Source organism: Vulpes lagopus, chromosome 17 (assembly GCF_018345385.1).
Source record: "Vulpes lagopus strain Blue_001 chromosome 17, ASM1834538v1, whole genome shotgun sequence".
Lineage (NCBI taxonomy): Eukaryota > Metazoa > Chordata > Mammalia > Carnivora > Canidae > Vulpes > Vulpes lagopus.
The window spans coordinates 20,241,162-20,259,096 of NC_054840.1; the positions used below are offsets into that span (position 1 = coordinate 20,241,162).

At 36.9% G+C, this 17,935-nt stretch overlaps 1 protein-coding gene across 7 annotated transcripts in view; it reads right to left on the bottom strand.

Annotated features, from left to right (window-relative positions):
* TP63 (tumor protein p63) overlaps window positions 1-17,935 on the bottom strand; it is a 221,487-nt gene that overhangs the window by 92,233 nt on the left and 111,319 nt on the right. The window contains exon 1 of one of the 7 annotated variants that reach the window (XM_041731980.1): window positions 10,586-10,680. The exons of the other annotated variants lie outside the window; for them this stretch is intronic. Within the exon in view, the coding sequence (XP_041587914.1) occupies window positions 10,586-10,627 (42 nt within the window). The 5' untranslated portion in view covers window positions 10,628-10,680. Of the gene's footprint in view, window positions 1-10,585; window positions 10,681-17,935 lie in introns of those variants that run through there. 7 annotated transcript variants of the gene reach the window in all.

Here is a 17,935-nt window from a genome sequence, read left to right on the forward strand (position 1 = left end):
GCTTGAAATTTCCCCTGGCATCACGTAATTGATGTGGATTATCTGTACAAATATATATTTTTTTAATATTTGTCTTTTCTGCTAAACCACAGCCCTCCGAGAGATTATTTCTTGTTATAATGGAGTCTCATACCTGGAACAGGGTCTGAGGCACGGTAGCTGTTCCAGAAATATTTATTGAAGGAATAAGTGCAAATCATTTCAAAATAAAAATCACTTCCAGAAGATGTCTTTTTTTATTCTATAACAACTATGTGTTGATTTTTATGCTGAGAGAAGTCTGCCTTCAAATCCGATTCATGTCTGCACATACTACTGCCAAATGAATGTTATGGTGCATCTCCAAATAATCTCTATGACCTTTACTCTGTGTTTTGCTTTGTTTTGGTAGGTGAGAATTGGGCTTTTAGCTTCAGCTTTTATGGGAACTAGTAGCAGAATAGCCAGTCCTGTCACTCACACGGCAATGAGTAATACTTGGTAGCTCACGCCTAGCTGGGAAGTTTATTAATGAGCTTCTACTTCCTTAAAACAAACACATACACATTTTTGTGCCAAGGCAATATTTTTTACCTAATGGCCTAGAGTTTGTTTCTAATGCATCTAGGTCAGCAGTAAGAATCCAAATTTTTGTGGTCATATAATTATTCACTTCCTAGGGATGGTGCTTGTGGCCAAATGCAGATTTCTTGGGAAAGAAACCACCCAGAAACAAGCTTGGAGTAAGACATTAGTTTCTGGTGGATAGGCCACAAAATTTGTCCCTCCCTCCCTAATTTCCATGATTTTCTGCCCAGTTAGCTAGAAGTCAGTTTAGAATAATGCCCTAATTAAGGATTTACAATGTATGTTTTGTGGAACTGAGACTGTACTTTATCAGACTTACAAACCTTTCCTGCAAATGGTCTAAATTCATGACTTCATTTCCCAGACTTTATAATACACACACAGAGGTTAAAACACTAGCCTTGATTTGCAGATAGAAAAGTAAAACATGAAACAAGGAGTATACTACTCAGTTTTACTATTCTATACATATTCAAATGAGAGACACTTTCATGCATTCTAATTTGCTTTTGCTTGTCAGGTTCTTTGCTGATTGCTCCATTTTCCATTGTATTTGAGATTAAAATTTTCAGTGATTTACTACGCTTTATAATTAGACATGGTGACTTATGTAACATTGCAGTATTCCTTTAAGCTGTCACTTTTAACTGCAAAATAAAACCAAAGTTTCCAGCTATGCAGAAGACATGCCTTACTTTGAAAAGACAGCCATCTATTCATTTCATCCTCTTTATTCCATTTTGAAAGTAACAATCAATCAGTTTAATAATTACAACAGCTCCTTGGCGTCTTATTTGAACACGAGAAAACAAACAAACAAAAAACTAGGACACCATGTTTAAGAACAAAATGACTTAAAGATTTCTCAGACATCCTTTAGTAATAATAACACCATAGAAAATGAAACGGGAAAGTGTTTGCAAATCATCAAGCTTATTCACCCAGAGCAAACCACCCCAGATCTCTGGTGATGATCAAGAGACAAACAGGGGACAAAATGAATCAGGGGACAAAATGAATCAGTGTGGAAGCAAGTAAACACTTTTACAAAGTGACTGCAAAGCAAGATAACAATCTAAATCTATTTCGGTTTTTTTTTTTTTTTTTAAATCAAACACATTCTCTTTTCTCATGGGTAATCAATTAAATGAAAGCAGCACACACTTTACAGTGTTTACCTCTGTTAGAATACAAGCTATTTCTTACTCAGGAAACTTCCCTGTCTTTTAAAAACTTTCTTGCTACTGAAGTATAATGGAAATAAATACCAGGGCTCATTTAAAAAGACAGAGAGGGAGAGAGACAGAGATAGAGAGAGAGAGAGCGCTTGAGAGAGACTTGTAGGATGTCAAAGAAAACCACACCATTCAGAACATACAGGTGGAGACAAGGCTTTGTACAATGTATGCAATCAGTTTGCTTTTTGCACAGGTCAGTTACAAAGAGCCATTTCTGTAAAAGTACATACAACATGCCATATTTTCATCTGAAGATACCCCTTCATGCAACAGCAGCAGATGCATGCCTCCGTCACATTCAGGGACCTCCTTTGGTGGTCCTGGAGAGGATACGGAGATACATAGCATGCATCCCTCCGCACCAAGAGTCTTCAGTCTAGAATTGGGGAGAGGCACCTGGTCCATAGGGAGACCAATGAGGGATGAACAGAGATGTGCAGGAGAGTTCAAGGGAAGGGGGGGGGGGGTTATTCTGAAGTGTGTGTGTGTGTGTGTGTGTGTGTGTGTGTGTGTGGTCAGGGAGGGTGAGAAATGTTTAAAGGTGAAAGAGCCTCCCAGCAGGGCCTTAAAAAGTGGAAACCATTTGACCTGAAGAGAAATATCTGTGGGGTGGTGTTGGAGTTATAGAAAGAAGCCAGGAAAAGTACCTTCTCTGGAAATTTACTATTCTGATTTTCAGCCTTTCAAGCACTTTGGGACTGGCTATGGAAATCATTTCCCAGCCTCAGGCTTATTAAGGGCTTTGGACTTCACCCAGGGTCTCTCTTTCTCACTGTGTCTAACTGTGGAGTCCTCAGCCTTAGTCTGGTGACAGTCTCCCATGGTCTATTTAAAAGTAATCAAGCCATTCCCAAAACATCTGATGTTGCCCGTTGAGAGGGTAATGGTTTTCCTTTTAATTCTGATTCCATCAATAGAGTGACACTAATCCAGACTGATTTGAGTAAACAGGGCATATTCTCCATTGTCTCTGTGATCTGAGAAAGAATAAACTTGAGAAAGCTCACTGCCTGGATTGGAAATGGCCCCTTTGGGTGTTTTTGCGCAAGCTTGAAAGGAAAAAGAAAATGCCTGTATGGAGTTCTTTCCAAGGCAAGCTGACTTTGGGGGTGGTAATTCTCATCGGGGTATTATACTAAACTGCACCTATTAGTGGCTTTAGCACCAATAAGAAAGTAGAACTATTTCTTTTGTAGTGTTTCCAGAAGAGCTGACGAGAGTGTTTCATAAATTTCCGCCTCTGGCAACACACCACCGCTTGACTCAAAATTCCCTCTTTCGGCTTTTATAAGGAAATCTTTTTTTTTTTTTTTTTTTTTTTTTTAAACATTGAAGAAACACAGACAAGATGCAATTCAGATCACAGGTTTAGCATGAGATATCAATTTACACTCTACCCTCATCCACTAACATTCCAAAAATGTTTTATTGTTGCCAGTTATTCCCTTACCTAGAACCAATATCTGCTTTCCCTTAACACCAGTTACTGAATTTCAAATTGACAGGTAAATATCACCTGGTAAAGCCATCTTGCCATCTACACAACAGCCTGATTTTACTTTGTCTTTGAAAAAGAAACTTAAGCAGGGTGTAGAAACTTAGTCATTATCAAATAAGAAATAAATTTAGCAATGAGAACTTCCCAAGAATTTTTTTTTTCAGAATATGAAAAGGAATACCTTTTGAATAGGATAGGTGTGCTAGATTATCAGACCAAGTAAGAAAACCCAATATGGGGAACTATAAAATACTGTTTCTGAAAAGACTTTACAGGCACTTTATTTAACTATTTAGTTCTGCAAAGGAGGTTATAAGCAATTTGGTAATTTCTGGAACTGCACTGTTTCCCTGAATGTCTGTACAAAGTTGAAAGCAGGACAATCATTTTTCAATATTGGATATTTTCAAAATCCACTTTATGTTAGCGGAGGATTAGGTGTGTAAGGAGACACAGGAATGAGATACAAGCTTGGACTTCCCCCACTTATCTGAAAGGCCAATTCTCCCTCCTGCCCGCCTCTTTGCATTTAAATCAAGTCACTGAGTTACCTCCCCCAACAACCTACCCCTCTATTATCTCCTTAATTGTCTACATTTTCTTCCTGGGTGAGATGGAAGTGATGAAGGAGAGTGGGGAAGGAAAGGATATTAATATGGGTGATGACATGTCCTCCCCTCATATTTCTGTTCAAACCTTAAATGCAAATGTGTATCCTCATCCAAAATGAAATTTGAAAAAAATATGGTAAAGATTTTTTCACTTGAGATACCAAAATCTTGATTTTTAATTGTTTTTTGTTTAATTTGGGGGGAGAGGTATTTGTTTCTTAAATGGGACATTCATATTTGCTTCTGTTCTTTTATTTTCCAATTGGGATTCTCATCTTCAACAAATATCATACTTGGTGTATTCTCTCACATTTAGCCGCAGCATTACTATTTGCATTTAGAGCAGTGACCAGAGAAATGGTCTTCTCATCCTGATTCTAAGATGACTTTTTAATAAAGTTAATTCTAATTAACATAAAGAAGCAGTCTGGATTTTGTTCTTGGCGTTGATAATTTAAGAATGTAATTACTGGGTCCTTTTAGGGATAAGATATCATATCTATCCCTACATAGGTCTAAGGAGGGAGATCAGGAAACCCTCGACTTCACCCAGCCCCAACATTTGGGCTAATTTTTCTCCTTCCCTGCAGAATGATACTTGTCATGCCTGCAGCATGTAGACAGTGTTTTGAATCTCTAAATCTGAACATTGTCCATGCTCTCAAAATATTCATAGGTTCTAGTTCTTAGTAAGATAGAAGTCCCTACCATATTTTGTTGCTGCTTCTACAACAGCTTTTCATTTTGACATTCATACTAAATACAGATCTGTATTTAAATCAACATTCTCTTTCCCAGTCAATATATCATGCTCTTTCATCTGGTCCTGTGAAGTTATTCCTTGTATTTGTAATAATTTTCTACTCTACCCAGAATGACCTGCCTTCCCCACCCTGGCAAAAATCTGGTCCCTAAATGAAGTGAAATGTTACCTTCATCATGAATAGTTTGAACCTATTTCACTATCTTTGAGAGCCTTTAGTGTCTCCTACCACATTCTATTTCATACTGAAGTCATTTTTAATACCTTGTGTGCACTAGAGAATTGTGAGTTCTCAGATACCAGTGGCTGCAGCCTATTCACTTCTGCTTTCCCTACAGTGCCTAGCACTGTGACCATCCTTAATTAACTCTCAGTAAATATTGGGTTGTAGGGAAATGCTTCTTTTGTGGGGGAAATAGTCTAAGTGGGTGAAATAAATCTAAGTTTGTGGATCACTACTGTGTTTGTTTACAAACAAATTTATTTAACTTTTCCATTTTGGGGTGGGGGTTGGGGAAAATATGAAATGAAAGAGCAGGTCTTTATTTGTAGGGTGACCGTATGCTTTGTCTTCTAAATGGAACACTTTTCAAAAGCGAAAGTGGCTCTATTTGTGATTACATTTGAATAGCAAGCATAAATTAGGACAAACCAAAACCAACTTATCCACGGCAGAGACCATAGCTATTAAAGAGAGCAATACACGGAGAATACCTAATTTGTATAAGAATTCAGACGCAATCCATTTCTACCCTTCCAAAGGTTCCAGAGAAGCACTGAATATTCTTGAAAAGACAGATAGCCAATGTGCAATGTGGAGAAACCCATTTTTATACCCCTAGGTGGTCTTGAGCAGAGCCATGTATCTCCCCAAGTGTGCCCTGCCACAGCTCCAATTATACCAAGCCTCTGTTCAAAACCCTTCCATGATTTATCACCGCCACGTTATTACATGTGACATGGCCCTCCATGAGTCACTCTATCTGACATTTCTAACTTTATTTCCTAATTTTTTCATGCTTTCGATTCCATCTGAACTCTCTGACATTGCTGAGTACACCAGCATTCACCCCAACTCCATGCCTCTGCTGATGCTTGTTTCTTCATCAAAAATCCTCCTTCCCTCTCATATTTCAAGGACATAGAAAGTTCTAACTGACCTTCCAAGTGCAGCTGCATTCTACTTACACATATAGACTTTCTTGATCCTCCTGTTTCGAGGTACTCTCTTTCTCTTTGATTCTTTATATTATCTAGCTCACACTCCTCATATGACAATGAAGATCTGCCCTGTATTATAACTGTATATGGTCATTTCCTCTATGAACTTTAACCTTCTTGGTGTATTTTCATATCCTACACACCATCTTATACATAACGGATGCTCAGTACACACTTATTTAAAAACAGTAAGTTGGTCCTCTGGACTTCTAAGTATCTCCTCATTCAATACTTGGTATTCATGACTATTGAAAAAATTCAACTTAATGAAAAGGCAGCAGTGAAAATTTAAAAATGTATAGAGAGGTAGCACATCAATAACCTACATTTTACTATGCCTCCAAATTGTGTTCTTAAGAGATTAGGAATTACGTCCATAGCTTCACTCTTGGATTCACTGTTTGACCTTGACACTTCAATCCATTTTCTTCCAGAACCCATATCTATTACTGTACTGGATATCCTGCATAGGTGACTCCGTCCACTAAATTGGCACTGAACAATAATGGTCTATCAGTCATCTCACCTTTTTTTTTCATCATGCATTCAAAAGAAAATTTCCATTGGATTTGGAAGACTCTTCATCTTCAGAATAGTAAGGCTTTTATGGAATAAACAAGTTATTTTTCACAAAGGTATCTTTTGGTATCTGTCTTCACTCTTCCTTGTTTATTGATATAAACCACTTAAAAGAATAAGTTAGGGTATTCAATGGAGGGGGAGTTTACTTTCAAAATATTATTATGAAGGGAGGACTTTTAGTTATATTCCTCTATCTTATAAGCTCAGGTCTCACCCAAAGCAATCCTATGCACCTCAAAGAAAGCTCAGGAACATCTGTGACAACATACTTCTCATCCATTTGACCCATCTCCTTCCTTGATAAATATAAAATCTCTTAACCTCAGACTTAACTCCCCTAATAAGAAGAATATAGAATCCAAATTCCATACATACTCATTGTCTAAAAAAATTTTAGTAACTTTGCACTCAGGAGATGCATGTGGTATGATGAAAACCCAACCAATTCTTTTTTGGTTGCCATTGCTAACCAGACATTCATTCATGTTTCTTAGTGTACTCTCCATACCAGTCGAGGATCACTGCTCTTCTAAAAAACAAAACAAACCAAACATGCTTTTTCCTTATCTAGGTAAAGGATAAGTGATTTATTATCACCACTCATTTTTCCAATAGTAGCAAAAGAAAGTATGATCTATGATCTGTGATCTAAGATCTCTTTCTCCCAGTCCCCTCTGGGCTTGAGAGCAACCAATTGTAAAACAAGCAATGCAATCTAAGACCATGGCATGGAGTGAGGAACACAGGCTGGCTGACAGCTAAATTAAATCTGCAGCTTCTGCTTCTTCCCTACTATGCTTTTACCTATGGCGCTAAACATCTCAAACATGGATGAGATGGGAAAGCTTGAGATAATACATTTACTAACTATTAAGAGAAAAATCACTCCCTTGGGAAAAATGTCTCTTGGAGACAGCATTAGGATAGAAAAGACTGTTTCCCTTGACCACGCAGGCCCAGAGGTCAGTGAAATGGCAAGGTCCTGAACTCTGAGATCTCATACTGCTGCCTTCCAATTACTCTTCTCGCTCTCAAGTAGATTTGCACATCAGTTCTTTACATAATTTTTTTTTAATTTTTGGAGCATTTACTAGGAATTACAATAGCCCTTTTCAGAATGCATTCTCTCTCTCTCTTGACATGAAAAGGGTTAAATTAAGTAAATGGGGCTGATTTAGACACCTATAGCTCTCTGAACTACAGAAAGAGGGATTCTTGACCTTGATTTGTAAAATGAGGTGTCTCAGTATATGAGCCTTGATGTCCTGTTTAGTTTTAGAATGCAGGAGCCCATTAACCTGAGTACCTTTCCATCTTCACACAGAAACCCAGATAGACTTTTAATAAGAAATGTCCCAAATGTCCTTTTAAGAAAGATATGAGAATCTGTCTCTCTGTCTCTCTCTCTCTCTCTCTCTCTCTCACACACACACACACACACACACACACACACACACGTGCACACACACACATACAGACGCACACAGAGACCAGGGTTGTGTTTGTTGTTGTTGTTTAGCAAGAAAATTGAACTAAAACTTAACCTATGAAGAATTTCCCTTCTTTTGAGTCTCCCTCTCAGGCTAAGACAGTCCCAGAGGCTGCACCATTCTAAGCATGGCACAGTGGAGAGGTGCTTACTGGAAGACTCTCTCCATTGTAACCCAAGGGTGGCTCCTTCAGCCGAGCCTGTTACATCCTGCCCATGTTCTCCTCCCTTCCGGGCCCCTGCCTGTTCACTAACAGCTTCCCAAAATCTACCTCTGCTCAGAGGGAAAGAATTGGAAATTTGTGGAACAGGGAGTAGAGAAAGAGCGGTCTTCTTAGATTGTTTTGGAGTTATCGGCCCAAAGAAGTTACTAACAAATTAAACTTAAAAATTACTTGAAGTTAGAGAATTGGGTTCTAGTTTCAAAGTGATTTTCACTCTCATGGGAGTTACATGCTTCTTTATTCTTCATCTGTCCGATTTTTAAATATTTTTTGTGCGATAATAGATCACTGTTTCTGTATTAATGGTTTCTAACGAACATTATCTCAAGATGAATCCTAAAACGCTACAACTTTTGTATTAAATTTCCGGATTCTCAGGGCCATGCGGTCCCAGACATTTTGTCTAGTCAGATAGAGAGCTGCGTTTTTATGGAGGACAAGATATTAAAATGTAACCCTAGATAGCAAAGAAAGCCATTTTTAAGCAACAGGATGAAAATCAAGCTATAAAATTACTCATAATATGCACATTAGTAGAAAGATATAAAATTCACCACAGCAATATACGAAAAGATGCAGGAAGTTGAAGAAATTCAGCCATATTTTTTAGAGATACGCTCTTATACATGTTAGCAGCATTCCAAGAGAAAAGAGACAACTTGGACACCCAACTATACACATTTACCCAAAGTTTTGAAACTGGAAACCCACGGAAAGGTGTTTTCTCTCACCATAAGGCTGCTATACGCTCACATACGGCATGATTCTTTTGCCCCCATAAAAGGCAAGAATTCTTACTGGTATCTCCTAAAGCAAATCATTTACATAGTTTTTCCCTTCCTGAGAAATAGTCATTACTTTCCAAGTTGCAGCAACTTCATACTTTTCTTACAGACATCTCTAGACCACCTTCCCCATGTACCCCCTCCAACTTAGACACAAAAGCAGATCCCAGCCTGCTTATAAATATAGGTGTGAAAAAGCTCGTGAACAAACACAAAGTCAGATATGATACGACTGCCAGACCACGTCTCTAGAGATTCAGACTGGCCAACACGGGATCACATAGACACAAGATCATCTTTAAAGTCACCTCCATTTTTTTTTTTTTTTAACCGTTTGGTAACATTTTAAGCTACCTTTCCATGGTAAAGCAAAACAAGAAACTCAAGTTTCTCCACTGAGGACAAGCAAGCCTGCTTGAATGTTTTAAAGGAAAATAGGCACTTCCTTTTCCTTCTGCAGATAACTCTATATTTCCCCTGCTATATTTACACAGTTCAGGTGTCTAGACAATAGCATGGTCAATATGACAGGGCAGGCCCCACTCTGGTGCCCTTTGCGCGACTCTTCCTTTTGCCGTATGCACCCCAGTCCTATGCACTTTGTTTTTCTTTTTAAGGAGCTCAGGTTGAGCACTCCAGTCTACTTTTCCAAGCATTCGCCTGCAAGCATTTTCATCCGAAACACTGAACTCACGTTCACCACCCGCGCGCAACCCCCCCCCCCCCCACAATCTGATTAGTGTCAACACAGCTGCCCTATTCTGAGGAATGTAAACTAATATTGTTGTTAGACCTCCCTCAACCTTAGGAAACTTCCTCAAAGCCTTGCAGTCTCTTCAGGAGTTTTGTTTCCGTATCCCTCTGCCCAGTGATTTAAATCCCTGAGACAAATTTGAGGAGCGATCTGAGAGGCAAACCATCAGTTCCTTACATAAAATCTTAAACGCTATGATACACATTGCCATGCACACATGTATAAATATTTAATAATCCATCACCCCCAAATAATTTTGTCATTACACAGTGAAAGTCTTAAGTCAATCACCAGACAATAGGGACATGAATGAAGTCCCCTGAGGATTTAGGTGGGTCTCTGGATTGATAGAATTCAAAATGAAGATGGCTTTAAAAAAAAAAAATCTCACCTGGATTATTTTGAAAAAGCTTCATTTGCTTTTAGGATGAAGTCTGGAGATAGAACTGAGAACTTAACTGAGTTAAGACAGTCAACTAATTTGTCTTACTGGTACGTGAATACCCAACAGAGAAGTTATTTCCATGTATCTAGCAGAATGTGAGCTGATCTCCCAGTCTGTTCTTACAAAAAAGTGATTTTACAAACTCCTGAATATTGGGTTTCTTCAAATACATAATGTCACCCAGAAATTTTTCTTCTCCCTCTTCTCCTATTAATTTCATCTCCTACTTAAAGGAAAAAAATCTTACAGTCACCACAGAAAACATTAACCAAGAAAAGGAGATTCCTATACACAATTTGCAAAAACATTACATTGGGTGACCAAGAACCACAAATATGTAAGCTTTTATTTAAAAAATAAAACTGAATAAGCATCTCTAAATGGAGGGCTAAAATCTAAAATCCTTACCTCACTAAATTGAGTCTGGGCATTGTTTTCCAGGTACAACATGTTAGCAGTAAGATTGATCAATGCCGCTGTCCTCTCTTCTGGCTCCAGGATTTTCCAACCCCCCCACCCCCTCTGAGACCCTGACAATAGGAATCTACTAAGAAGATAACAGAACTCAAGTCCCTCTCTCTCTTTCTCTCTCTGTACATAATTTTAGGTTCCCTAATATATACCCAACTATAGGCATGAGGGGGCGGGACTCTTCTCTTTACCTGTCCAATCCATCAACTTCCACCTGGAGTCCTCCACTCCAATGGAGTGAGGCCTCTCCCATCTCATTAAGTAGTTAGAATTCCTTATCACCAATCTTTAAAAGAAAAAGAAAGAAAGAAAAAAAAAAAAAAAGCAGGAGAGAGACAGGTAAAACTTTCCCTTGTCTTTCATAAGAAAGTGCTCTCTCTTAAAAACAAAACAAAATCTCCCCAAACAAACCACAGACCGTACCACCACCAGGACTTAGAGAAGGCATTTCAGAAGGTTATTTTACCCTTTGCAATTGAAAAGTAAAACTCCAGGGAAAGCTTTTGGAAGGCTATTATTTTATTTTTTTTAAACTAGATGTCAAGTTTTAAGAATGACTACATAAAGTTAGTAATTTCTAACTAATTACTAAAAACTCAAATCCATTACTAAATACTCAAATCCATGGTTATATTTTCTCAATATAAAAATTAAAATCCACTGCATGATAGCTAAAAAGTTTTCAATTTATTCTCCACAGAGAAATGCCAGTGGTTTAACACAAAGTTATGCCAACACAAGCCATTTAGTTTTTTTCAGAACATAATCAAAGTACAATTTAAACCATTGGTCCCGTTAACTTGTAAAAACAAACAAACATCCATATTATGTACAGGAAATAGAAATCCTGGGAAAAGTGCCCATTTTTTTTAAGCCTATGTAAAAAAAAAAAAAAGCACCACTTCTTTCTATCATTAGTTCTTAGGACTAGGAATTGATACAAGTTTATCTATTTAAATATTTTCTTTACTTATTGTTTCTTAATTAATGCTCAAAGGTAATATATTTTACTATAAACAGTTAATAAAGTATAAATAGAATAAATCTTAAAGTATGAGAAATCAGTTAGCTTTTGCCTTAAAAATATATATACACATAGATACAGAAGAACATTATTATAGAACCTGGCTTACCATAATTTACCATAATTTAGTGAAGATGAGAGGCACCCTGATGGTTATTGTTAGATTCACTAAAATATTCTTGTTACTATCAGAGAAGGACAAACAGTGTATGTTCTCATCCATTTGGGGAATATAAATAATAGTGAAAGGGAATATAAAGGAAGGGAGAAGAAATGTGTGGGAAATATCAGGAGAGAGACAGAACATAAAGACTCCTAACTCTGGGAAACGAACTAGGGGTGGTGGAAGGGGAGGAGGGCGGGGGGTGGGGGTGAATGTGTGATGGGCACTGAGGGGGACACTTGACGGGATGAGCACTGGGTGTTATTCTGTATGTTGGTAAATTGAACACCAATAAAAATTAATTTATTTAAAAAAAAATTCTTGTTACTGCTGAGTATTCCATGTAATTCAGTCAGAACTATGTCAAAACATGACTCCTCACCTCCACCCCCGCTTAGAAAGCTAAGTCCCTCTGTCCTGCCTCAAGGTACCACTAGCCAAGACAGCTAGAAATAAATCCTTAGATATTTTTTTCTAAAATTTAAAAGATAAGAAGATAAGAAAATCAGAAGCCAGGCTAGGTTAGTATATAAACTTTAGAAACAGAGTTTATAAATGTATTCATGACCTTAGATTTGCCTCCTTTTTACTTCTATTTTTGCATCCATTAAAGGCATGCACATAAAGGACGATGCGATTATTGGCATATTTATTTTAAAGCCTGAGTCACTGGTAGGAATGTTTTTTTGTTTTGTTTTGTTTTGTTTTTTTGCAAAAATTTCAATAACATCATTTGATCAAGTGTCCAAGAATATGACAATATCTTGTAACATTACAAATTTATATCAGACGTAATGTGCATTTTTTTCTCTGAAATATTAGGAGGATGACTTCTTACTACACATAATTAACCAAATGAGCTCTGGGTACAAGGCAAAAAAAATAAAAAAGGAAAAGAAATTACTTACAAAATGCAGCATAATTATTTGTATCATGTATTTAAATTCTATACCCACTGACAACTTTCAGGTCAACAGTGAAGATTATTGCTTCCTTAATCTGTGTTCTATTCCAGTGGTTCAAAAACTTGTATGACCCTGAGAATCAACCAAGGTGCTTTTTAAAAACAGATGTGTGGACCTGGTCTCAGTTGTATTTTGTGCAGCCCATGAGGCAGTTCTGAATGTATCAGAATCTGAATGCATGGGAATCAATGCTGCAAAGTAAATGCCATTAGGACAACTGCCCAGAAAGCCAATATTGGATGATTTTGTACAATAGTGGGGTAGCATAACTTTTTGAATCCTAAATCTAGGGTTCACAGACTCAAATGTTGTTGATGTTCTATCCAAATGTAAACAAATTTCATCTTTTACAAAGTCAAAGATTCCCAGCAGGATTCAATAGACTAAAACGCCAAATTCTATTGAGCAACTCAGCCTTCAGCACAGTCAGGTCTGAGGAGGATGGTCTGTGTCTAACATAGCTACTAAAATGCTGAACAAAATCTAAGACATGTGAATCTTTATCTATCTATCTATCTATCTATCTATCTATCTATCTATCTATCTGCCTGCCTGCCTGCCTGCCTGCCACTGCTATTTGGGTACTTTGGATAGCTCAGGGGATACAGCACAGGACTGGGGGGTACAGCAGTAACTAGGAAATGCAGGCTCCAATCCCAGCTCTGCCTTTATTTAGCTCTGCCCCTCTGGGGCAGGTCACTGAATCACTCTGGATTCAAGTCCCTTCTTTGTGAAATGATGGGCAGAGCTAAATGATTCTAAAGACCATTACAAAGGTAAGACTCTCTGTCTAGAATCCATGGAAGCAATTTAGAGGATCCTTCCTATTTTACTTGTATATTTATATAACAATCTGCTCATCTCCAAACTGTGCAATTTAAGCCATTGAGTTGTACAGATATCAAGATGCTTAAATGACTTAAAGAAGCAGGTACAGTATTGTGGGGGAAAACTGTTTTATGCTTTTAGTATCCTCATGATAAAAAAAAATAAGTTACTAGTTACTAATTCATTTAAATTTGAATTTAGCACAAATACTATATAAATAACAGACATTTACTTGAGCAGGAAGTTATAGAGAAGCCACTTCCCACACACACTCTGTACTAATAATGCCTATCCTGGGATATGAAAGGTTTAGCAATGTGCATTAATTTCCCTAATGACTTAGTGATGTATGTCAGTATTATTATCCCCATTTTGCAAATCAATAAACTCAAAAATTTTAAGTGAGTTTCCCAAATAGGAGTCAGAACAACTCTATCAAGAGCTCACAACTTTCTGTTCTCAGCCCTTTCTTCTAGATTCCTCAAAGCTTCATGGCCTCAGAAGCAGGGTGAAAATGCCACTGTTGTAAATCTAGTGCACCGGGAAGAGTAGTCATCTAAAATGTGGGATCAACATCTCTGACTTCCAGACATAATACTATTAACATTTTGTTGCCTATCCCCTTTAACAGTTAATCCTGCAGGAGCTCTTTATGTTTTACAGATAGTAACCCTTTATTAGAAGCACTGGAAATATTTTTCTGCTGTGTGCATGTGTGTGTCTGGTCCTTCAAACTTATATATGGTTTTACGGGTTGCTTTTCTGGTGTAGAACAATCCTAATTTTTCTATAGTCAAATTTATCATTTTTCCCCTTATGATGTATTATTTTTCAAACATAGTTTGAAAGGCTTCTCCCAGCCCACCATTATAAAATTCTTTAACCATAATATCACCTTGTATTATTATGGTTTTTAACACTTTTTTCACATGTGAATCTTTTAACTCTTTGGAACTTATATTGGTATGAGAAACAAATGAAGATCCACTTCCACCCAAGACAGATAATTTACCTTTATCATTTTATCATTTTTTTCTCTGACTTGCCATGTTATCTTTAATATACCAAACATCAATAGTTCCATTTTATATCTCTATGTAAGAAAGCTAAGCAAGTGTATAAGTCCTTGGTACACATAAAACATTTGCTTGAATTTCTTAATCCATGCTGTGTGAAGTGGGTAGGGAACACCATTGTACCTACAGCATTTTAAAAAGTAAAAAACAAAAACCCAAAAAATGGAAGCAATTTTGTGTTCCTAGATCTATGTCTGCCTCCGATGGTTGGAGGTAGGTGTAAAGGGTAGGGAAATGCTTAGGTTTCATGAAGCCACAGATTGGAGATCTGTGTTTTAGTGGGTTCCCTCATGAAGACCTCAGTTCTACTGAATGAGAGAAAAGAGAAGTTAAAGAGGGCTTGGGTAAATTTGCCCAGGATTAGGTAGACATTTATTAAAGTAAACAAGCAGTCTGGCCTCATGCTATGCTCTCAACTACACTTTCCATATTCCACTCTGCTTGCCACATGCTGGCCCCAGCTGACCATTTCTGCCCTTCTGCTCAGTCTAGTTCCTCAGTTCTTTCTCTTTACCTGATCAATCAAAACATTTTCATGTTCCTTACATGCCATCTTCATGAGGAATTCTCCAAATCCCTAGTTGAAGTTAAATCTTCTTTTATTTTATATGAATGTATATAAAAAACAGTAATAAAATGTTACCTTACAATGCCAAATTTTGTATACTTGTCTGTCTCCCCAGTGGGCTATGCACTTTGAGGTTAGGTTGGAGTACATTTTTTGATCGTCATATCACAGTAAATGTCTAAAAACGTGATGAATATAAGTTCTATTGAACAGTTCATTCTGTAAGAAAGAATTAGAAGATTTTTTTCCCCTCAGGAACTTATCATGACACAGATGCCTTTTCTTGGGCATCAATGCACAGTATGTAATGAAAATAGAAAAGAGGAAAAAATGATGATTTCAATCTCAGTACAGTTACCTCAAGTTCTTAATAATTATCCATCAAAAGGAAAATTGTCAGAATAACAAAACGTGATAGTTAAAAGGGATTGGGGTTTTATAGAGCATGTGTAAAAGCTGACAAATGTGGGGACTTTCCAAGCTGCTGCAGAACAAAATCAATTATATCATTTCAATGCCAGCTACCATAAAAGATGGCCAACACAGAACACACTCAGTAGTTAACTTTCAGAGCTCGAATCCTTCCCAAGTGATTTCTCTCCCCTTCTGCTCTGGATAGGTGAGAATTAGCATTCATAGAAGCTATTGAAAGCCACTTAATTAATTCACCAAAGCAATGTTCTCTTTATTCTAAGGCTAAGTTCCAAAGCAAGATACAAGATGATATCCATCTTAGGGTCACTAGCTAGACTGAAAAATGAGTCTTATAAGGCATACAAAGGGAGCCGAGTTCCATCCTAAATCTTACAGATGTACTCAGGCTATCATTTTTTATCTTTGTAAACTGTCAAGTAGAAGGTAAAATGGGGACAGGATTTAGATTCTCTCTCTCTTTGTACTTTTAATGGAGCAGGCACTCTTCAAAGTATTATATATATGTTTCAAAGTATTATATATATGTATCAAACTTGTTTAATTCTCATACAAAATTATCATTTAGGTACTGTTACTGTAGCTATCTTGCAGATGAAGATGAAGACACCTAAATGCAGACAAATACTAAATGATGAAATCAAGAGTAGAACCTCTGTATTTCGGCCCTCTAATCCACACAAGAAGATTGTGTCTGTTCAAGAAGATTATGTCTTCATACCTCCTCCCACCCCAATATTTATCCCTCCTTCAATGCCATGTTCATAGCTCCTTCACCAGACACCTCACTCCATGATTATAATAATAATGGTATTGTTAACCACTTCTCCAAATTTAGATAGTGCCTTCCTTTGGAAGGACTCCAAAGCAGTCCAGGTAAAGAGATACACAAATGCATGCAGATAAGATCCTCTCCTAGCACTGCCTTTAATATGCATTTAAAATTTTAGATTACAAAAATTGTGATACTTAGAGGCAAAAGGTGAAAAAAGAATTGCATGCCATCTATAAGCAAACTTCTCAAAGAGAATTACTGTTAAGTTTCCACCATCTTCCTCCTCTGTTTATGTATGTATTCTGTAACCAAAGGTAGGATCAAATATATAGATATAGATATAGATATAGATATAGATATAGATAGATATAGATATAGTTTTAAAATTGCTATATATATATCTATATATCTATATATATAGATATGTTTAGTTTTCATACTATTATGAGCGTTTTCCCATGTTAAGTATTTCTACCACTAAAAGTACTGGGTCAGAGGTTATGCACTTAAGTCTCTGGACAGGCATAGAATCAAGTTGTTTTCCAAAAAGGTTGCATTTGTAGGAGGATAAGAACCACAATATTGAGGATTATCTTTCCCAATTTTACAAATAAAAAGAACTATTTCCTTATTTTAATATGAATCCCCCAGATTATGAACAAGATTAAATATATTTTAATATGTTTAATTAGCTCTTTGCATTTCTTCTTTAAATGATGTGTTAATGTCCTTTGTTTTCCCTTCCAATCACTACCCCACAGGAGTAGTGTTTTCCATATTAATAAGATATCACCCATTTTTGTCACCTTTTCCAAGTTTCTTTGCTTTTTTAGTATTATATATATTGAAATAAGAATTCTTGGGATCCCTGGGTGGCGCAGTGGTTTGGCGCTTGCCTTTGGCCCAGGGCGCGATCCTGGAGACCCGGGATCGAATCCCACATCAGGCTCCCGGTGCATGGAGCCTGCTTCTCCCTCTGCCTATGTCTCTGCCCCTCTCTCTCTCTCTCTCTGTGACTATCATAAATAAATAAAAATTTAAAAAAAAAAAAAAAGAATTCTTATTACTTTATCACATAAAAATTACTTCTATGTCATTTATCCCAGAACCTAGAGGTAAACACTTAAAATTTTGGTAGATTCTCTTCTAGAGATATATACTACTCTATACTGTGATAATATACATTAAAGATATATTTGTTACGCATGTATATGGGTCTGTGTAAATATCTGCATACGCCTCTTTTCAAAAATTAACCTTTTAATATGACTGTATACTCAACTCTTTACATGTATTTTTTTAAACACTGTTTTTAAATTGCTACATATTGTTATTGAATTAATTTAGCCACTTCATACTAATTGGGCATTCATTTGCTTCTATTTCTCTTTAACACTATAAATTTAAAGCAAAAAGCACATTATTAGAAGTTGAATTATTCAATTAAAAGACATTC